The sequence below is a fragment of the Mastigoproctus giganteus genome, chromosome 11, assembly GCF_048544385.1.
Source record: "Mastigoproctus giganteus isolate SK-2022 chromosome 11, ASM4854438v1, whole genome shotgun sequence".
Taxonomy (NCBI): Eukaryota; Metazoa; Arthropoda; class Arachnida; order Uropygi; family Thelyphonidae; genus Mastigoproctus; species Mastigoproctus giganteus.
Window position 1 is genome coordinate 33,511,079 of NC_143585.1, and position 24,251 is coordinate 33,535,329.

General features: G+C 35.0%; 1 protein-coding gene across 1 annotated transcript in view; it reads right to left on the bottom strand.

The window, feature by feature from the left end:
- The window catches only part of tex (THO complex 3 homolog tex), a 54,136-nt gene that overhangs the window by 28,760 nt on the left and 1,125 nt on the right, over nt 1-24,251 (bottom strand). The window contains exons 2-3 of the mRNA XM_090384213.1: nt 7,529-7,685; nt 3,664-3,868 (exon numbers count right to left, since the gene is read on the bottom strand). Coding sequence (XP_090240339.1) covers nt 3,664-3,868; nt 7,529-7,685 — 362 coding nt within the window. The remainder of the gene's footprint in view (nt 1-3,663; nt 3,869-7,528; nt 7,686-24,251) is intronic.

Here is a 24,251-nt window from a genome sequence, read left to right on the forward strand (position 1 = left end):
AATCGTATTTTTTTGATGTGACACGTTACATGAATGAACAAGGTGAGTTATTGCAATGCAGCGCCATCATATATGCAATGCATATATGCATCACATATATGCATACATGCATCATATATGCATACATGCATCATACATGCATCATATATGCATACATGCATCATATATGCATCTCATATGCAATGCATATGAGATGAAAAAAATAGCAATATGATTAGATTATAATTATATTTAGAACATTTAACAGGTAAGTGAAGATAACAGTACTTAAAACAACGTAAAAGCAAGATTCGGACTCGTTGAGTCTCGAACAGAGTATCGAGTCCAAGTAATAAATAAAAGACTCATTGAGTCCGAGTACGCGGAAAACCCTAGTAGCAGGCACAGATGAATTTAATACCAGATTTGGCTAAACTTACTTCACGGTTAAACTTGAAGTAAGGCACAGCTGTACCATATCACCATTTCCTTTTATAATTTTTATGGGCCATTTAATAAAATGCATGTAAGTTACTGAAAAAGCTTAGTTGGGATGTATAAAAAGTGGATGATACTGTGCTGTTAAATAGTATCCTGCAAGATCTTCAAGAATTTTTGAATAAAACAGATAAAAGTTGTAGAGAATTTAGTAGGATTTTTTTTTTGATTTGGTAGTTGTTGGCGCATCGGCTTCTGTGGCCATATTGCACCTCCCAAGGTTTTTGCAGTACTTTGATCCAAGCCCGAGGTGGGAATCGAACCCGCGACCTTTGGGTTGCCAGGCAGGTACTTTACCCACTCGGCTAGCCCGGTCGGCTATTTAGTAGGAATTTGCAATACAAAAACAAAATGATGACAGATAGAAGACTCGAGGAAAATTAGGGTGTAGACCAGTGGTGTCCAACCTTTTCCCGTACAGGGGCCATACTCAAAGTTAGATTTGTTTCGGGCTGCACTGAGTGATTTGAGAAAATTCAGTGTTAAATTTTTCACATCTTGTTACCTGTAAAAGGAAGTTTCTTTTTTCATATTAATGTTTTTTATTTTCAGGCTGTATATGAAAAATGCAAATTCCCAAAACCCTTTTATGTGCAACAAATCTGTCAGTGATTTATTTTTTAGATTTTATTAAAATTATAAACATATCATATGACTTACTTTTGTTTTTTTTTAAATTCTTTGCTCTTTTTTTTTTTTAAATGCCTTACTTTTGTTTTTAAATGCTCGCTTTAGAAAATTTATAACCTGAAAAGGATCCCTACTTTTCAATTTTAGGTGAATAAATAAATATAATGATACACCTAAAATTGAAAATATTCAAAAACTTTATTAAGTACAATACACAATAATATTTACTGAACAAAACTTAACATTTAATGAGATAATTTACAAAATTTTTAAAATGCTGTTTTAGTTCACTTTCTGCACAGGCCGTAAAATAGTATCCTGCAAGATCTATAGGTTGGACACCACTGGTGTAGGCCAAACAACCAAAAACTGGAACAGGTAATTAGGAACAGGTTTTCATGAAGATGGAAGATTAAATATGGAAATAAACAATATAATAAATAAAGCAGAAGTGTAGAAAGCCAGTTAAACAATATTCAATTAACTGTTGCTTGTTTGATGAATCCATTACTTAAAGCTTCCACTCTTGTAAATATATATTTTGGCAAATACCACAATTGAGAAGCCATTTCAGTACAGTATAATTCAATTAATTGGTAATAAAAAATTCATTATCATCATGAAATATTGTTGGAATATGAAGCATAGGAACGACATATTTCTCTCTTACACCTGATACATATAATTATATTTATTAATCAGGACAAGCCAACAATTCGCGAGTGCAAGTTTTATGGAAAAAAAACAATTCTGCCTTACAGGCAAGTTATAGTTCAAGGATCAAGCAAGATAGAATAGAATGGAAATATTTCCATTCTGTTCTATCCTATCCATTCTATGCTGTACAAATTTGAGAGGTATGGCATTAAGGGTAAGTTGCTACAATGGATAAAGGGATGGTTTAGTGGGAGAAGACAGAGAGTGGTAATCAATGGACACTGCTCTTTATGGTCAAATATTATTAGTGGAGTTCCCCAGGGTTCGGTGTTGGACCCATTGTTATTTTGTATATTTATCAATGATACTGATGAAGGTATATCAGGTTTAATGTCCAAGTTTGCAGATGATACAAAGGTTGGCAGGGTTGTTAACAACAGTAAAGACAATATGGTACTCTAACTGGATCTAGATAAGTTGGGCAAATGGGCTGAGAAGTGACAACTGAAGTTTAACATTGACAAATGTAAAGTACTGCATTTGTACTTTGCATTAGTGTAGTACCACACAGGTACTACACTCAGGGAAGTGGAGAGTGAAAAAGAACTGGAGGTAATTGTGCTGTCAAATATGAAGTTTGCTGAGCAGTGCAGATGGGTTGCCAGGGCAAGTCATGGAGTCTTGTCAATGATATATAGGAATTTTGCTAGCAGGGACAGGGAGGTGATTATCCCGTTATACAAGGCAATGGTCAGGCCACACCTAGAGTACTGTGTACAGGTCTGGAGGCCTCATTTTAGGAAGGATGTAGAGTTGCTAGAATGAGTACAAAGGGGAACAAGATTGGTGAGGGAAACAAAGTGGTGCTCTTACCAAGAAAGGGTTGAGTTCTGCAAATTGCAGCACTTGGAGAGTAGGCACCTGCGAGGTGATCTGATTGAGGTATATAAGGCCTTGAATGGGATGAGCAAGCTGAATGCTGATGGGATTCTTCCTCCTGCTCAGATTAAAACTTGAGGGGAAATAGATTCAAATCGAGGAAACACAGTTGTAGAACAGACGTGCAGAAATTTGCCTTTAGCCAGCGGATAGTTGATTGGTGAAACAGACTTCCATCTTTTATTTGTTATGGAAGTTGATAGCCTAAATAAATTTAAGGCTGAGCTGGACAGGCATTTGGAACGAATGGAGGGGTGAAATGGGAGGTTTTTGTTTTTTTTTTTATTTTGGCTGATTCTGCATAAGCTTGCTTTCTTGCATCGTATGCCTCTACTAATGCTAATGCTAATTTAAATTTTTTTATTACCAAATGATAGGTATATTACTCAGTAAATATTGGTAGGGTCTGAAACTCTCTGCTTGAAATGAGTCAAACTCCCTGTTTGACTCATTTCGAAGCACAGAGATCAATGATTTACCCTGCTTAATACTGCTCACTTTGTATATCCCTACCAGGATATACAAAGTGAGCAATATTAGATCCAGTAATAAAGTTTCCCATTTCTCTCTGGTGCTTCATACATCAATTATAATCTATCTGTAAAGAGAGAGGTATGATAAAACAACTTTCTGCTAGGACATTAGTAAGCAGAGAGATGAAATACTTCAAAACAATCATGATTTATCCTGATGTAAGTTCTACAGACCATACAACTACAGTTGATTCATCTAGTTAATTTCTTTTCAAAAAACAACAATAACTGCATATTATAGGTGACAGCTAAAATACTGAGAGTAAACATGATGCACACTACAAAATTCAACAAATTTACTTTTAAAATTGAATTACCTTTTCTTTTACAAGTATAAAATTGAAAACACTTATCTCAATCAGAGCTTACTTCTGAAAGCTGAATTAAAAAATATGTAGTATTTTTTAATCCTGCATAAAAAACTCACCTTAAAATATGAATACATCCTTGACCATTAGTAAGAAAAAATAAAGTATTTTCATTATTCCATGAAATCTCATTTACTTCAAACTTGAATTGCTGATCTGCACGAATTTTATGTGTTCTTACATCAATGAATGTAACTAAGTCTTCCTTATTACCGACAGCAATAGTATGACCATCTGGAGACCAGCAAATATTTATGTTTTCACCTGTAAATATATAATTATAATTTAAATTCAAGACACGAATATTTGAAAAAAAAAATAAACAAAATCTCTTACCTCTAAAATTCACAGCTGTGGCCTGCAATACTAGAATCTAATTAAATACTAGAGGTCCAAATTCTACAATTTTTATTAAAGCAATTCCAGAATTTATAAAGGATCTATATTAATATGTTTTTTTAGCTATACATTGTATAAGGCAGTATTTCTCAATCTTTTTTTAATGTAACTAACCTAACAATAAAAAAAAAAAAAAAAAAATTCATCATTTTGGAAGTTATATTTACAGATATAGAAGAGTTCCTTTCAGCTTCCCCAATTTTTTATATCCAAAATGAAAAAGTACAGGATGTCCCTGAAACCACTTCCAAGTAATAGAGGATATCCTCAAGTTTTTATTGACCAAATGGAAAATATGCACACTGCAGCAGATGGCAGCATAATTACAAAGCTGCAATCATGGAGGAATTTACTAACCCCCACTCCAAAAAAAAAGCACAGTGCATACTTTGGTTCCAAGAGTTACAGTCAGGAACCACCATCATGCATAAATTTCAAACCTGGTTTAAAAGAAACCACAGAGTAGGTCTACAGTTCTGTAATGGTATGGAAAATTCATAAAGGATGTCTGTTTTTTGCAATCAACCAATCTGGTTCAAGGAAGTTTTACACAGAGTCCAGGGAATCTATATGACATTCCTATCATAAGCTTAACATTTCAAGGTCAACAGTGTGTAATGTTGTTTTCTGAAGATGAAACTATAGAAGTTACAGCTTGTACAGAAGCTACTGATCACTTTCAAGTGGTAACTTAAGAGCTGTACTTATTAATTACTATTAAGCTGTAAGTTGTATGGTTTCATCTAAAGATGAAACTGCACGAGTTACAGCTTGTACAGAAGCTAATTAATGATGATAAAACCAAGACAACGGAATTTTTTTGGTAAATTCTGATATGATAACAGTTTTGTGATTGTGCTGCCATCTACTGCAATGTGCACATTTTATGGTTAGTAAATAAAAAGAAGATATATCCTCTATCACCTGAAAGTGATTTCAGGTTTGTATCATAAATCTTAGCCTTTTCCCATAGATATAAAGGTATGAGAGGATGTGTTCCAAAAAATAAAATGTTTGCTCTCAAAAATGCATGACAACTGGGATAATCATTAAATTTAAGTATGATATACATTGAGTGGACGGAAATCATGGCATACCTACCTAGTAACAGGTTCGACCATAACAAGTTTTTCTTATAACACAGGTTATTAAATTTGCTGCCTCACACCCGTGTTATATCAAGTTTACATTGTATTAAAAAAACATTAATCACAATGAGAAACTATTTAGTTAATTCATAGAATGAATTAACTAATATAGTTTCTCATGGTTTCATTCATTCTATGGTAGCATTCTTTGTCAATTATTTAAAAACTGCACATCTATATGTCTATTTTTGTCATGTATAATTCACCATTTCTGCAGCTTATGTTTATAAATAAGCTGCAGAAATGGTGAACTTAACTATAATGTATATATGGCCAAATAATTCATGTTTGGGCATATACATATATTGGAATTCTAGTTTAAATTGGAATTATTAATGTTAGCATTGATGCAAGAAAGCCAGCTTATGCAGCATCATAAAAAAAAAAAAAAAGCTCCCCACATCACCTGTCCACCTTCTCCAATAGTTTATCTAGTTCTTCCCTTAATTTATTCAAACTATTCACTTGCACAACACCAGATGGAAGTTTGTTCCAAAAATTAACCACCTGCTGGCTGACAGCAAACTTTCACATATCTATTCTGCAACCATCCTTTCTCAATTTATGTCCCCTGGTTTACAGTCTGAGTAATATGAAGAATCCTAACAGCACTGAGCTTGCTCAATCCATTCAAAACTTAAATGTTTTTATAGTCTCTCAATGCACTCTCAAAGAATGAATTATTTCTACATCTCCACCAATAGCCATAACTAAAAGATGGATAATTTTAAGTTCATGTTAAAAAATGGGGAGATATATCACAAAAAAATATATTTTTGAAAATTTGGTATACATTTTCAAATATTTATTTTATATTACCTTTAACAATTATTGTGAAATAAGTTCACACCCTGTATCATTTAAAAAACACCACCAATATTTAATATATTCACTGCTAATGAAATTGCAATCTTTTTCCAAAATTTTCTGTTGTATCATATATCACAACTTAGTGCAATATGTATTTTTATAATGCCAAAAAAGTATATACATATGAAGTGCAGCGGACCCCTGCTTTACGATTGGTTCACTGTACGATAAAATCACTACGATGGACTCTCCATAAAAAAATACTGTTCACTATACGATATGTGGTAAGTGCCGGTCATTGTAATCATGTTAGCAAATTGAATTTTAATTATATTAAATGGTGATTCTAATAAGCAAAAATAGGAGAAGTATTATTCACAGGCTATAAAAGTAAAGATCACAAATTTACACTTTATTATTTACCAATTAACAAAATTAAATGATACATGAAAATCGGAAGAATATTTTTCACAGGTTAGCAAAATAAAAATAAAAATTTACACTTACGTACTAGCTTAATTAACACTGTAATATGTACATACTAACTAATTTATATTTCTGTTCATTGACATTTTTTTGGGGGTTGTAAAATTTAAAACAGTAAAAAAGATAAGCAATCAATAACAAAGAACACAGCATGAACAAATTGCAACTTACACGATACATGCAAGTGAGATATGAAGTGACAAGTTTATGAAGCTTCAAAAGTAGGAATGAAGAGAAGATTCTGAAAATTTATTTATGTTTTTTATATGACTGAAGAGGAAGGGAAAACATATTTCACCAAAATAATGTAAAAACCAACAGAATTCCAGCTATAAAAGTAAAGATCACAAATTTGGTATTATCGCAAATGCAATAAGATCGAGTTCATTACCCGTTTATAATAGATTGCACTAACAGAAAAGTCCAATAACCCGGAAAGTGCAAATTGTTTTTATTGTTTTATGGTAGTGATCTCCAGAAATGTGCTTTAGAAAAATATTACAAAGGCATTCAAAATTGATTCTTATAACCAAACATATGATAACAATGAAAGTGTAGTGCATTTTAATTATTTGAATTGGTTTTCTGAAATTAAAGCGGCTGATTCCATTAACCACTGATCATGTTAACTGGCCCTACTTATTTCGCTTTACGATGGAATGGGCTTTCAATTGTCTCTGACCGGATCACGTGGTCCTTCCTCTCAGCTAATAGCAGCATTAGTAAACGTGTTGGCCATGTGTTTTGTTTTTGCATCCTTCGATTGAAGTGATTTTTTGTGTTATGCTTTAATCAATATTAGTTTTAATAAATTTTTTAAATCAATATGTACAATTTCCATTATAAAAATCACCTTTTAGAGAGATATATAGCTTAGCTATAAGCAAAAATTTCAACTTCCGAGGTCTTGGAACAAATTACCAAAAAACAATGTGTTATTGGGTTCACATTATGATATTTTCACAATATGATGGAGTCTCTAGAATGGATTAATATCGTAAAGCGGGGGGGGGGGGGGGGTTTCCACTGTATATATTTATCTTGGGAAACTCAACGAAAAAAACAAACAAAAAAGAAGTACCTTTTGTTGGGACTGTAGCAGCACACTTCTGTGATCTTGCATCCCAAATACGAACTGTTTTGTCCAAGCTAGCAGTTGCTAAATGATCCGGAATATTTGGATGCCAGCAAAGCTGATCAACACTGTCTCCATGACCTTTAAAGGTGTATTCTTTACTCTATATCATAATGTAATAGGAAATCTTAATTAAACACTAAGAGGCATCAAAAGTTATTCTAAAAGTTAGCATCTTATATAGTTGTGAGAAAGCAAGTGCTTTTTTTACCTATGTGTGGAGAAAACAGTTTTAATTCTATCAGATAAATTCACACAATATTCATGAGAACAAAAGTCTTTTAAACAAGATAGCAATAAGAGCAGATTGCTAAGAGCAAAAGAGGTGATTTAAATGTTTTATATAATCAATCACATACTTTGCCGGTAAGAAAAATCTTAAATCAAAAATTAGAAAATACAGTTAACCTGTTGTGCACTAGTGTATAAAATTTGCCAATTAAATTTTTGGGATAAACAGCATGAAATAATTGAAAATGGAAAACTTCAAAAAAAATTATTCTTAATTTGGATAATATGTTGGATAATAATAATATCAAAAATGATTTTTAGAAAGATCAATCTTGTTATCCAAAACAAAATTATTTCCCTACAAGCCTTCAACTGACCATCAAAAAGCAAGCAAAAATTAAACAAAAATGAAAGGTCTATGGAAAATTAACATTATTATTTAGTAAGCCTAAATTTTTATTTCAAAAGAGTCTTAAAGAATATTTTATACCTATACATTCTCCAGTGAAAAAATAAGTAATGATTAAAGACTAACATAAATTTTCAAAAAATAATTAATTTTTTGAAAATTCACATACTGTATTTGTCGGCTTATAAACACACTTTTTCCCTTATAAATACCTTAAAAATCACCCTACGTCTTAGAAGCCAAAAGTGGCAATACAGCACATGTGCAAAACTGACAGTTAACTACTATATATATTAGTACACTTTTTAGTAATTACCAGGCTGTTATTGCAGTAACAAGTGAATTCCAGATATACATTTAAGTGCTAATCAATGGCAGGTGCATCAAGAAGGCAAAATTATACTATTGGATTTAAGTTAAAAGTAATAAAATATGCCAAAAAACACAGGAACAGAGCAGCAGAATGAAAATTTGGACTACCGCTTACCAAGAAGATGATTCGTCAATGGAAGAAGCTGATAACACAAAGCACAATCTTCGTAAAATTCCACCTAATGGCCAAATTTGGAAGAAAACTTGTGTAGTTGGATAATGGAATTTAGAGACATGAGTATGCAGTGAGTACTAAAATGATAATAGTAGAAGCATGGAAACGAGCAACTGATATTGCAATACACAACTTTAAAAGAAATGAATCTTGGTGTTATCGCTTCACGAAAAGAAACGGGTTAAGTTTATACACAAGAACTAGAATTATCCAGAGAATACCTGCTGAGTACGAACAGAAAATATTAGATTTCCATAAATTTGTTCTTAATGCCAGAAAACAAAGCAACTATGAACTTAGCCAAATCGGGAATATGGATGAAATTTCGTTGACTTTTGATGTGCCATCCAATAAAACCGTAAATCTGAGAGGGCAAAAATCTATAACAATTAAAACCACTGGACATGAAAAGACACACTACACTGCAGTTTTAACTTGTTGTGTTGATGGGACCAAACTTCCACCAATGTTAATTTTTAAAAGAAAAACTTTATTGGAACTCTTCCTCTCTTTGCAACTTGCAACTTGACAAGTTGCAAAGAGAGCAAGTCAAAGAGCTTCAAGTGATTAGCGAAGCTGGGAGAATGGTAGAGACAACAGGTGAATTTGACACAATGAGGTAGAGAGATTTTAAGCCAGAAAAGATCGAAAAGAGGAGAATCCAAGTTTCTGACAGGGAATATCGGAACGGACATATGCATAAGTACCACCTTTGAGGCAAAAGGAATCATGCAGAGAATAATTTGGGCAACTGAGATGAGCAGTAGTTGAATCAACCGATAACTGAGATTCTGTCAGAAAAAGTACATGGGTTTGGCAGACTGCAAGTGGAAATGGACATTGTTGAGTTTAGAATTGAGACAATGTATATTTGTGAAATGAACCAGGAAGTGTTTGGGAGGTTTAGATCTTTACGCAGATAAGCTTACTCTATTAGTTTGACAATTCATGGTGTATTCAATAATAAGTGGCGCCTCCGTAGCCAGGTGGGAAGGAGCAGCAGTGCGTAGCACACGCTTCTTGATTAGACTGGGGTTTGAGCCAGTCACCACCAAATACGGAAGATGCGGAAAGGTCGGGGAATGACCACTGCATATCCCGGAGCAATATGGCCTTAGTTGCTAATGCTCCTAAAAAAAAAAAAACCAAATAACAATAACAATAATTAGAAAAAATGGGGGGGGGGAGACCATGATATTTTTGCATATGGCGTACATGTGGTAAGAATATACCCAGATCGTTGACATAACGTGCCTCGACAATGCCCCCCCCCCCCGCATACACACTACTTGGACTCCCTCCAGTCACTATCTGGCAGAGTTGTTGTTGTTATTTGGTTTTTAGGAGCATTAGCAACTAAGGCCATGTTGCTCTGGGGATATGTGGTGGTCATTCCGACTTTTCCGCATCCTCTGTATTTGGCGGTCACGGGCTTAAACCCCAGTCTAATCAAGAAGCGTGTGCTACGTACTGCTGCTCCTGCCCACGGAGGCACCATCTGGCAGATTAGAGGTAGCAAGATTATACACTAGCTGATCTGGAAGCCTCCTAGAGAGTTACCAATAGGTTCAGTCCAGTGTACTAACTAGCGGTGGGCCTGCAAACACCGTTTTAGAGCTGTATCCTTGAAACGTAAGGAAGATTGGATCTTGCCATGATGTTCATAGTAACCTCAAAAGTCATCAGTCATACTGCATGATGGAAGAGTTGAGGAAGGGTTTACCGGAACTTAGCTCTGGAGACTAAACATGAGTTCCACCACTTCAAGCCTCCAATAAGCAAAGTGGTGGCATTGCACTGGTTGAAGAGAGTCATCTACCACCTAGTATTGCCTGGTAACACAGAGAGAGAGAGAGAGAGGCGGCATTCCTCTATGTGGTATGGGCGCCACACCTCGACCCCTGCTTACGTTGGTTCACACCTGGGTGGTCACCCACTGTGTACATGTGCATGGAGGTTATACCCAGGATTATTAATAGTCCCACCTTCGTGAAGGTGCAGGCAGAGGATTTGGCTGTCACAGATCGTCCAGACTTTGCAGAAATTGGGTCCACTTGACTTGAATGTTGCCCGAATATCAGTTCCATCAGCATTTTAGACTCCCAGGTAGCAAGTACAGCTTGTCTGACATATCTGAGAGAATGTCTGTGACAACCTCAAGGACCAGGTATGCTATTCCAACAGGATCTAGAGAAGTTAGGTAGATGGTCTGAGAAATGGCATGTGCAGTTTAATATTGACAAATGCAAAGTACTGCATATGGGTAACAGTAAACCTATAGTAATGGACCAACTTTGTGGTGCTACATTCATGGTAGTAGAAAATGATAAAGACCTAGGGGTAATTGTGCCATCAGTTATGAAGTACTCTGAGCAGTGCAGATAGCTGCCAAGACAGCTCATGGTGTTCTGTCAATGATATACAAGAATTTTGCTAGCAGGTGTAAGCAGGTGATTATCCCATTGTATAAGGCAATGGTCAGGACACATGTTGAGTATTGCAGGAAAGTCTGGAGGCCTCATTTTACAAAGGATGAAGAGCTGCTGGATTTCAGTATAGAGAACGCCAATAAGATTGGTTAGGAGGAAAAAGAGGTGCTCTTACCAAGAAAGGATTCAGTTCTGCAAAAATTGTAGCATCTGGGGACTAGTCACTTGCAAGGTGATCTGAGTGAGGTGTTTTAAGGATTTGAATGGATTAAGCATGCTCAATGCTGGTGGGATTCTTCTTCTTGCTCAAGCTACACACACGAAGAGGAATAAATTCAAATTGTGGAATGATGGTTGCAGAATAGATGTGCAGAAGTTTGCTTTTAGGCAGCAGGTGGGTAACTGCTGGAACAAACTTCGATCTGTTGTTGTCAAAGTTAATAGCTGATGCAGTATAAGCTTGCTTTCTTGCATCATTTGTTACTACTACTAATGTTAATACTAAGATATACTGTCCACTCAGCTTTACCTTCCCTCAGCCTAAGTAGCTTCTCTGATACTCTTTTCCAAGATTATATTACTTATTTTACAGCAATTTCATTAACGGTTACTGTTCTCTCCAGGGTTTGGTCTCTCAATTGAACTCTTACACTTCTGGCGAGCTTTCTCTCATTCTTCTACTTGATCAAGGTGCTCATCTGTTTCACTCTCTTCTGTTTTGCATCCATGTACAATAAAACTCCTCATCCCTATATCTAAGCTGTCTTTCTTAACAATTTTGTTACCTATATATTTATAATACTCATATAAATCAGTGCCTTGTGATAATCTGTAACTATCTCATACTTTTTTCTGTTGCTCAATTAACTCTTTGCAGAGTACATATATATAATTTTTTTTTGTTTGCCTTTTTTACTTCAAGGTTATTTCAGGTACATTTCAAATGTGTGCATTCATGTACAAATTGTCCTGAAATCTTCTAGTAAGTGCTATCATCTGTTGCTCATGTAATTGTAGGCGCAGTTCATAACAGATAAAAAAAAAAAAAGAAGTTTTTAAAAATCAGAGGAGGTGAGGAGGACATAACAACCGTCAAACACTGTCGTCTAATTTGGGCTGATGAAATTCCCTGGAAATCAGATACATAAGTTGATAAAATTAAAGTGATACATAAAAATATAGAAAATATTACTGAATAAAAAATTAAGTAATGAAGTTTTTATGATTTTTTTTCTAAATTATGAGTTGATTTTTCAAAAAAAATTCATTATAATTTTAAGCAACCAATTCAAAATAAGGACATTAATATTAGTATTAACAATATGATGCAAGAAAGCAAATCTTATACAACACCAACAATTGGCTACCCAGCTGAATGCAAATTTCTGCACATCTAATCTGCAACCATTCTTTTCCAATTTAAATTTAATGCCCCATTGTATGTTTCAACTGAGAAAGAAAGGATAAAAATTTCATTTTTACAAATTTTAACAATTCCACGATGAAATTTTCATCATGAAATTGTTAAAACTCTACAGAGCTGGCTTTTAAAACAATTCACACTCTAGGGCACATGCATTTTGCAAACTCACTCCTAAAGGAATTAAAACCCACTCCTTTGTCATCTATTTTGACATCTTTCTTCTGCTGAACTTGTTCACTAGAATAAATGGACTCAAGACTTTGAGGATACTAGACTTATAACATTGCAGCCTTCAAATCAGTATTAACCATATAGTATAAAGAAGACACAAGCTTTTGCTGAACCAGCCAAAAATAATAAAAATGAAAATAAATGAAACATATAAGGAATAAAAAGAAAAAACTGCCTATGAACTGTTTCCCTTCTCACATAGTTAACAATCCAGCTAACCTATGAATTTACCTAAGCTGTCTGCCTAAACTACCCACAGAGGGTAAATCCCTCCTCATCAGATCTTTTTAAAGTGAAAAATTTAATATCTTTCTAGACTCAAGTGAGATTTAGAATAGCATCCTTTATATTGTACTGAACATGAAACTCTTGACAGAATTTTCAGCATTTAAAAAGTTTTCTGTCAAAGGCATTTCTGTAGTGGAACTTCAGACTTTGGATTATACAAAGTTATTCCAATATAAAATCTTGATCTATTTGGATGAATTAATGAAGTAACATGGAAAGACAGGTGTGTTTATACTTGAAGCTAGTTCAGATTCATATACCCCCAGGGTCTCACATCTGGTGAGTATGGGCTTGGTACACTCAGGGTCCTGAGATGGATATCATTCTTCTCTTTCTTGGTGATTCCCTTCTACTTCTGACTGACACACACACACACACACACACACACACACACACACACACACACACACACACACACACACTCTCTCTCTCTCTCTGGGTAACTTGGAATTTTTTTTTTTTTGGCTGGTGCAGCATAAGCCTCAGGCTTCCTTGCACTATGTGGCTAATAATAATAATAATAATAATATGGATGGGCCCCCCATCCCCTGCAGTTTTCCTAATGACAGAATTGCTTTACTGCCTTCAGGCAGATCAATTTTTTTGAAATGCTCTTTAACACTTTCTAGAGTGAGTTCAATGAACATATAGTCATGGGTTCTGTATTTTCTGCTCATGGCAAGGCTCTGAGGGGTGATTTTCTTTGTGGAATTTTGAAAATTTATAACAATGAAAACTTAACAACATATAAATGCTTTTAAATATTAATTTTTTCTTATTAAAAATCAAAATTAGACAAATAATATACTGAAATACCAAGTGCAAGATCAGCTAATAAAAAAAGAATACCAGCTTGGGCTATGATTGGATTACTATTGGCTGGCATATCTACACAAATGTTGCTCCTCACACAGACATTTCAGTGCTTTTTTTTCACCTCACCAGTGAAGAGTCAGGTATAACTGAAAAACTTAAGTAAGTACTGTTAACTAACTCCTTTTTATACCTGGTGGACATAACCATTTGATTCTATGTAGACAAGGAGAATGGAAATCTTGACTGACATTGAAAAGGGAGAGAAACTCAACCAAACATGTAAAAAATTGTAAAGATGGTTTTTATTTTTTTAGAATGTTTTTTTTTTTTGTGTGTTTTACATTTTTAACTAAGCTTCTCCCCCTTCTTTTCAATGTCATCAAGATTTCTGTTCTACCTAGAATTAAATGATTGTGCCCACCCTGTATAAAAAAGTAGCTGATTTGCTTTCATAATGGTGAGTAAAATGAACTTAGGCAATTTTTTAATTCTTTTCAGTGGAACCACCTGATGATACTACCAATTACAAATTCTAAATGGGAAGCATTCAGACAAGTAAGGTTTTTGCAATTACTCAAGACCTCACACAGACTGTTCATTTACCTACCAGAATACAAGACAATCCTAACTATAAAGCAGATGCTCGATCTTTTTCTCACAAACAATCCTTCAAAGTTCATGGTTAAAGTGGGCAGTCCTCTAGACACCTCAGGTCACAATTTGGTGATGTCTCTTCCTCAGCTAAAGATAAAGCCGGCTTGCTAGTATCTGAAACTCTTGTATTGACAATCTTGGTAAACCAACTTCCACCTTCAGTACACTCCACTCAATGTTTCCTGTGGTCTTCTGTCAAAAGAATGTCAGAGGAATTTTTAACAATCTTGATGGTATTTCTCCACTTGTTCTCAAATTGTGCTCCTCAGCTTACCCTTATTATATGTTATCTTTTATGCTTTCCTTATCCCTTCTGCTCTGTAGGCCTCCGTAGCCGAGTGGTCAGGAGCGGGAGTGCAGTGGCACACGCTCTTTGAGTAGACCGGGGTTCAAGCCCCTGACTGCTGAATACGGTCGATCTGCCAACCCGCACTGGACCAGCATGGCAGATTATGGCCCATTTTCCCTCAGCATGAATTGTTGGGGAGGCTTCCATCCTGCAGTGGGTTGATAATGGCTGCAATTTACTTTTATCCCTTCTGCTTAAAAATTTGCTCATATCCAACCAGTTCCTAAAATTGGTGACAAATTCCTCCCATCCAGTTATCATCCTATTGAATTTACTTTTACTTTTTATAAAGTAATGGATAGTATGAATCAGAGCTGTAATATTCAATATGTTCTACGTTGATATTAATATTTGTAAAATAATAAGAGAATTTTTTTTTTTTTTTACTATATTGAGGTAAACTCCTCTTATTATTTTACAAATAAAGTAATGGAGAAATCCATTAACTGGCAACTCCTAAATGATCCTGAAACCTTTCGTCTCATTAACGATTGCCAATATGGATTCCGTGTGTCAGTTCACTGATGATATACTGGCTTATGTTACCAGCCTGTTCACAAATTCAATGGAAAACTTTGGTGAAACTCAAGCAGTTGCTCTTGACATTTCAAAGGCTTTTCATCATGTTTGGTATAAAGATCTTCTAAATCTTTTGGCTCTTCTAAAGCTTCCATCTTTTGATTTGTCTTTCTGACTGCTCACTGATTGATGACTCTGTCTTCTAACTTCACTAATGTTGGTGATCCTCAAGGCGCAGCTCTTCTCCCACTCTTTTCCTCTTATACATTTCCTCTGTATATTAATGACTTTCTTCTATTAACTGAAAATCTTATCCATAGTTTTGCTGATGATAGCACACTGCATTACATTTTCCAGTCTATGAAACCTTACCCTGCACAAACAGCTTCAACTTTTCGAATAGCCACTACCAATTCCTTAAATGCTGACTTCCTGGTAATTCTCTAGTGAGACAAAGATAACTTAGTTAATTTCAATGCTTATCTTTGATGATATTCAGATTTCTACACAAGATCACACATCTCTATTAGAGATTACCCTGACTTCTAATCTCTCCTGGCATAAGCACATCACAAATACCACTCCCTCTACATCTAAAAAAACTAAGTAAAAAACTTTTCTCTTAGCATTACTTTTCTTCTAAACAGCTACTCACTCTGTACAAATCTCAAATTTGCCCTACCATGGAATATTGTTCCCACATCTGGGGCAGTAACCTCATAACATCTCTCTCTCGGGCTTCCGGACTTCATTCGAAAGAGGATAATTAAGTTAATGAATGACCCATCTCTTACAAAGTTTTTCCACTCTCTGTCTCACAGACATTCTGTTTCTGCTGCCTGCCTTTTCTACAGATTCTTCCATGGGCACAGTTCTTTTGAATTGGCTTCTATAATTCCCTCTCTCTCTTTTCCAAACCAGTACAAACATGTGTTGCGATCAGTCAACATCCATTTATTGTCCTATTTCGAACTCACAAAACCAATTTTTCTTCTTCCTCATTTATCCCTTTAACTTCCATTTTCTAGAATAACCTCCCTTCACAAGTATTTCCTGAAAATTACAATCTACAGAAATTTTAGTCTAAGGTAAACAAGTATCGTATCTTCTTTTATCTTCTCAACCTTCAGCCCACACATGGTACTAAGTTCTATATGTTCTAATATCTTTTGTTTGGGGTTTCATAAAAAAAAAAAAAAAAAAAAAAAAAAAAGTAATCATAGGTAAGGTAAACTAAGCTTTTTATACCAACAGAAAGATATCGTTCAAGGTTTAGACCTAAATGGATGTCAGATGAAATTATGAGACTAGTGGCTGAGAAGAAAATTACACGAGAAAATTAAAATTTATCAAGGAAAACAGAAACATACAGTACAAAGTATGCAATCATGGTCACTAACGGGTCAAGCAAGTTAAGGGAGATTATGAGAAATCTTTGGCTAAGAATACAAAAAAAAAATAGCAAAGAATTCTTTGCTTATGTTAACACTAGAAAGTAAGGGTTTTTGTTTTTTTATGGTGCAAAAACAACTACGATTATAATGCACCATGTCACAAAGGGAAGGAATAAATCACACTGTCCCACTACATATGAATGTCATAACTATTGTTCTTCTTTGGGTTGCTGACGAACTAAATATTTTTCATATACATTCATGCATGAAGTTTTTAGTGGTGAGAATACCAGAAGTAAATGAAGTTATAACTGGGAGATAACTAATTTTGTGATAACTGAGAACTGGAAGAGAAATTGTTGAAGCTAAAAGGAAACAAAGTACACGTGGCTGATGGGACTTGTCCAATTATATTAAAAAAAGGCAAGTGGCTATTTGGTCATAATTATTAAAGCATCCCTGGATTCAGGGGAGGTCCCTATAGACTGGAGAAATACAACTCTCTTGTAATCGCATGGGGGAGGGGATCAAAGGGTGAAATGAGTAATTACAGACCTATAAGCTTGACCTCTATTCCAGGGAAAAGAATGAAATCAGTGGTTAAAGCATTGCAAGATCATCTTGACAGAAATGGAGTTATACAGAATCACAACATAGATTTGTTAAGAGATCTTATCTGACCAATCTCATTAGCTACAATGATGCAGTAATAATAAAAAAAACTGGAAGCAAAAAAATAATTTTGACATCATATACTTAAACTTGCTTAAACTTTTGAAACTCTTCCACATGAAAGAGCACTGCATAAATTAGAGCAGTGGCATTACGGGCAAGTTACTGCTATGGATAAAGAGATGGTTCGTTGGCAGAAGACACGGGGTTGTTATAAACGGGTACTGGTCTTCTTGGACTAATGTTATTAGTGGACAGCCCTTATTTTTTTTTTCAATACTTAATAATGGCATTGATGAATGCATATCAAGCTTATTGTCTAAGTGTGCAGATGATACAAAGGTTGGAGAGTGATTAATGACAAGAATCAAGACATATTACTGCAGAAAAATCCAGATAAATTAAACAGGTAGGCTGAAAAGTGGAAACTGATGTTTAATATTGAGAAATACAAGGTACTGCATATATGGCAGCAGTAATCCCAGAATAATATATCAATTAGGTGGTATTATCACACTAAAGGTGGTGGTGGTGAACTAAAGAGATCCAGAGGGGTAACTGTACTATACAATCTGACATGAATTTTTCTGAGCAGTGAAGTCAGATGCTAGAGCAGCTCATGGGATTTTATCAATGGTATACAGGAATTTTAACAGTAGGGTCAAGGAAGTGGTAAAATCCCATGAGCTGCTCTAGCATCTGATCAGGTTAGGATTAAATAGCATCTGTAAAGGTTAGGCTGAATCTTAAGCACTGTATTGTAAGATGTAAAATCTTACAAATATATTATTTTATAGAAAAGTGAGATTAATTTAAAGTAAAACTTATAATATACCAATATGGGGGAGCGAAACCCTACAAGTCAAGAATATTACTAAGATCACTCGCAAGGGATTAAATTAGACAACGTCTATACAAGGGGAGCGGTAGGCTGAAAGGCTATTAGCAACCCAGGTACACTTCGACTCCCAGCTCACACAGACAAACCAAACAATAGAAACGAGTAGCAACTGCTATTAGTAGTAGGTGTTAACTCTGGAAAACAATGGCGCGGTGGACCATGTGCTGTCGGGACATTTCTTTAATCGGTGACACCTGGAGAAGAGACAGGTAGTAAATACGGAACAAATGCTGGGAATTAGATTTAAGATTGGCGTCTGGCTGTCGGTGATGGCAAGTTTTATAGATCGTGGGAAATTAGTCTGTTAAAGTATAACTATAAGCGGCTGACTTCAAAGGTACAGACAGCCTGAGAAATTTTACAAATTTCTTAAAATAAGAAGTTAGATCGAGCAATAAACAGAAAGGTTGGGAAAAGATAACATGGGCGAATTAGGACAGAGTGGAAGTTGATAAAATGAGAAAGATTGGTTAAGACTCAGAACAAGGGCGGACCTAACACAAAGGAGCAGTACGTAATTGAGATGAAAAAAGTGAGTGAACAGGGAGAGAGAGAGAGAGAGTCAGAACCCCGAGTTGAGTCATGTGGGTGTTTATGGAAATGAGTTATGGCCTTAGCATTAGCATTAGTAGAGGCATTTGATGCAAGAAAGCAAGCTTATGCAGCATCAGCCAAAAAAAAAAAAAAAAAAAAACCCACTTCCACTTCACCCCTCTGTTTGTTCAAAATACCTGTCCAGCTGAGCCTTAAACTTATTTACGCTATCAACCTCCACGACAAGGGATGGAAGTCTGTTCCACCAACCAACCACCCGCTGGCTAAAGGCAAATTTCCGCACGTCTATCCTACACCTGTCTTTCCTCAATTTGAATTTATGCCCTCTGAGGTGATTTTTCTGAGCTAGAGGAAGAATCCCATCAGCATTGAGCATGCTCAAACCATTCAAGGCTTTATACACCTCTATCAGATCACCTCGCTGGTGCCTAGTCTCCAGACACTGTAAGGGGAGTTAGGGGAGATACAGTTGAAGTTTTTTTTTTTTGTGTTAGAAAATGTGAGAAGAGACAGAACCCAAAGTTGAGATTCATGTGGGTGTTTATGGAAATGAGTTAGGAGGGGGACAAAATTGAGATTCGTGTCGGTGTTTGGGAAAATGAGTTAGGACGGACAGTTGAGTTTTTGTCGTGTTAGAAAATGTGAGTAGGAGACAGAACCCAAAGTTGAGATCTTGTGGGTGTTTATGAAAATGGGCTAGTGAGATTCTAAGTTGAGATTTTTGTTTGTGCTAGGAAAAATGAAATAGTCAGCGGACACAGCAGTCGAGATTTTCGTCGATATAAGTAAAAATGGGTTAGTAACACGGACAGTTGAGGTTTCTGTTGTGGTAGGAAATATGTAGCAGTTAACAGTGGAGTGTTTGGTCGTGGTGGGAAAGGAGAAGGGTAGCGCCCTGGGAAGTTTTCTTCTTGAAAGAGTTCTTAATAGGTGGAGCGGAAAAACGAGGGTAGCACCCTATGAGTTTTTCCTTGTGATAAGTTTTAACAAAGTGGAGTGGAGAAGGAGTTAGTGTGAGATGCCCTATGAGTTTTCCTTGTGATAGGTTTATATAAGGTGGAGAGAGAAGGAGCGAAATCCGCAGAATTAGTAGCTCAAGAGAAGGAGCAAAAATGCGGAATTAGTAGCTCAAGAGAAGGAGCAAAAATGCGGAATTAGTAGCTCGATGAGAAGGAAGGAAGCAGCGAACGGATGGTTATTTGTTATTTGTTATTTGGTTTTTAGGAGCATTAGCAACTAAGGCCATATTGCTCCGGGATATGCGGTGGTCATTCCTTGACCTTTCCGCATACTCCGTATTTGGTGGTGACGGGCTCGAACCCCGGTCTAATCAAGAAGCATGTGCTACGCACTGCTGCTCCTTCCCACCTGGCTACGGAGGCGCCTCCCGCGAACGGATGGTAGCCCGAATAAGGTGGAGAAAGAACGCCAGTTCCATGCAGCCAAGAGTTCCTGATAATTATCTATAGCAGATTCAGGTGAAAACAGATGAAGGAGGTCCCCAGAAGGTAGCCTGAGAGCCTAAAATGGAAGGTTCAAACCGCCCCAGAAAGCAAAGGAAAGAAAAAAGATAATAGTAAGTACTGTAAGTTAACAAGGACTGTTAGTGAAACAGTATAGTGATTAATAAATAAAAAAAAAAAGGGGTAGCACCAGAAGTAAAATGATAGATAAATTATCTCTGAAATAAATTATATATATACTAACAGAGTTATTATGTAAAAAAAGGGTTATTGTAAAATGCAAGAGAAGCGAAGGATGAGTAACAGATTAAATTGTTGTTCAAATGATTATAATATGATAGAAGGGTAGTAAGGATTATGTGAGAATCTTTGAATGTTTTAAGGACAGATAATTGAATCCTATGAGAAATTTTGATTATGTTTTAAGGATAGATAATTGAATATAGTGTTTGCATTAATGAAGAATTGTTGGTTCATCTGAAAGACTAACAAATAGAGACTTTAGGAAAGTTAAGATTGGTCTTCAGTGTATTGTAACAGAATGGTGAGAACACAGAGTATAATGATGAAAGTAGCATATTGATTGTTAATATAAGGAACACAATTGTATCCAGAAGTAAGTGAAACAGGTATGGTGAAGGTGTATAAGTCTTAGGAGTTAGTTAGTTAGGGCAAGAAGGATGAATCAGTGTTTTCATATAATGGTCAACTTAGATTAGCTAGTGAAGGAAAACAGGAATAAGAATAAATTTATGCAAGGTATCCTTGATTTAACTTTGTATGCATATTACATGTTTTTTTATTCAATTGTATATTATTTTTATATATATATATGTAAATAAACTTTGTTGTTTATTAATTTGTGAGTTTGTTATTAGCCTTTCAGGCTATATACAGAGCCTTTCCGAAGGGAATTATACACAATTGAGAAGTTCCCATGAATCTGGAATTCTCCTGTGAAGCAAAGTCAGATGTGTACGTGGGGGTGTAAGGAACAGAGGTCTATATAGTTATAAGGGAACAGAACAAATAAGGAATATTTAATAAAGCATTATTATTATACATATTCAAAATAAAATTTAAAGAAGAGTAAAGACATATGTATATTTATTAAGGACCTTCACTCCACCCCCCCCCCACAGTATATAGGTCTGCAAGCCTCATTGCCCTAATTATTTGCTGTGTAATTCCTTTCACTTGAAAGTTGGTATTTGGGCATATGTCTACAAGGATATTCTTGTCAGCAACTTCCTAATCCGGAATTGCTTCTTTTTGGTCTTCTCTGGCTTAAGATGCCTTTACCAAATTGTGTTAAATTTATCTGCTGCCTCTATTGCTCCCAATTCTACAAATTACACAGAACTTTTTGACTCCTTTTCTTTGAAACTGTATTGCTGAGAGTGAAGATTTCTTTAATAAGCTTAATGTGCCCAACTCCAGCTAGCTTCAGTTTTTCCATTATATTAATCTAGGTGGTTGAGATTCTTTGGATTTTGACCTTACACAACTTGTTCATTTGGTACTGAAATACCAGACAGTCCTAACCATAAATCCAAAACTCGTGATGACTTCCTCACCAACAACCCTTTAAAGCACACAGTCAATGTTAGAAGTTCTCTAGATACCTCAGATCACAATTTGGTGATGGTCTGCTCTACAATGGGGCCCCTCTCTCTCTCTCTCTAACCCATGTAGTCATTTTGAGTCTTGTGCCATTTTGCCTTACAAGACTACAAAATGAGAACTGCATGGTTTCAATTCCTTTTTATAGGTTGGATTACCATTTTAAATCTTCTGACCATAATGTTTACTATGATCATGTCAGTGAAATTAGTATGCATGTTAACATAGAAAATGCATTTTAACATAGAGTTTGGAGTTATAGGGCTGTTTGGATATTTATGTCTCTTGCAAGAATAATTTGGAGGAAAGTTAATGTCCCAAAATAAGACCACATTAAGCATCACACTAAGAAATACTGCTGCTATCACCAAATACCTTCTGCTACCTATCTTAATATCTCACTCTATATCCAATAACATGATGTGTTCTTTTACCATAGTTACTTTGATACAAATCACTGACGAAATAGTTGCACAATAAACAAATAATTCTGTACATTAAGTACTTGTTACTCTTATTTGTTAATATCTCAAACTAACAAATGGGATGAACATGATCTGATGCTTTAATGACAACACAGTAGTAGGCCAATAAACTGCTACTGAATATTAAGTGGAGATCAGGCTGGTGTGGCTGCTAACTGTCACTGCATGGATCATCGTGGCCCAAGCCATAGGCACCAAATGGAGTTAAAAAAATAATCAAAATAAATTAATTTATAATTCATAACTGCAATATTACCATAATTGTTATTATCTAAATAACTTTTTAAAAGTCTATGGCTTTTATATAAATGCTTTTGGATAATAATTATTAATTATCTTTGTGGTGGTAACAGTTAATGATTAAAAACTTCAGATTTTTCCTACCTTCCTAAACACAGACAAACTTTTACTGCAATCATTGCTGAATTGAATTTTTATGATCTGCACAGTAACTGAGTTCAAGACCCTGTCAAGTGAACTGCCGCTCAACTGACTTTCCAATAAGTTTCCGATTATTATTTTATTATCATTAGTCATATGGTACAAGGAAGCCTGAGGCTTATGCTGCACCAGCCAAAAAAAAAAAAAAAAAAATTTCTCGAGTTACCCTGAGAGAGAGGAATCACCAAGATAGAGAAGAATGATGATATCCAGCTCAGTACCCTGGGTGTGCCAAGCCCATACTCACCAAATGTGAGCCTCTGGGTTTATGTTTATTTACAGTTTCACACTACTTCTTTTTACTCTCCCATTTGTTAAATAAATATTGTCTTACCCAGGTTGTTTTTGCAAGATTTATTATTGTTTTTTCATGGTAAAGATGAAACCTGATACTTTTTCCAGATGGTCCTTGCACTCTGGGAAGAAAGGTATGTAGTTAAAATTTCACATGCGAAATTTCACTTGAAAAATGAAAAATTTTCATTTTTCAAGTGAAATTTGAAAATGGAAATGAACAATAGTATTTAATATATATATAAATTTTTAATTTCTTAAAAGTTAATGAAAATACAATAAAATTAAATATATGTACATGCACATGCTTAAAATTTTGAGAGCTTGATGGTCTTTTAAAGTAAAAAATGGAAGAGTTTAACAGATTTGTATTTATATTTTGTCTAAAATGTTTGTTTTTTTAAATTTTCATCAGTCAATATTTTTTTTAAAATAAAAAGTGTGAAAAAACACTGCATTTTTTAAATATTAATTTTAACTTTTTATTAAAATATAAAAAGTTAAATACAATAAGAAACGATGAAATATTTTTGCTGTTGAAGAACCCCAGGGGCTCACATCTGGTGAGTATGGGCTTGGCACACCCAGGGTCCTGAGCTGGATATCATCATTCTTCTCTTTCTTGGTGATTCCCTTCTACTTTTGACTCTCTCAGGGTAACTCGGAAATTTTTTTTTTTCCCTGGTGCAGCATAAGCCTCAGGCTTCCTTGCACCATATGGATAATAATAATATTAATTCAAAAAACCCAAAACTTTCTGAGAAAAGGTTGGTTACCTATCAGGTGATCCTCCATATTTTCTCCAAATGGGTGTACTATCACAGCTGACTTAATTATTATTATTTTTTTCATGAAAGCCCCAAACATGACATTATAATTTAATTAATAACATATTAATCAAAACAATATTAAACAATTCATATATAATAAAAAGCAAAGCTAAAA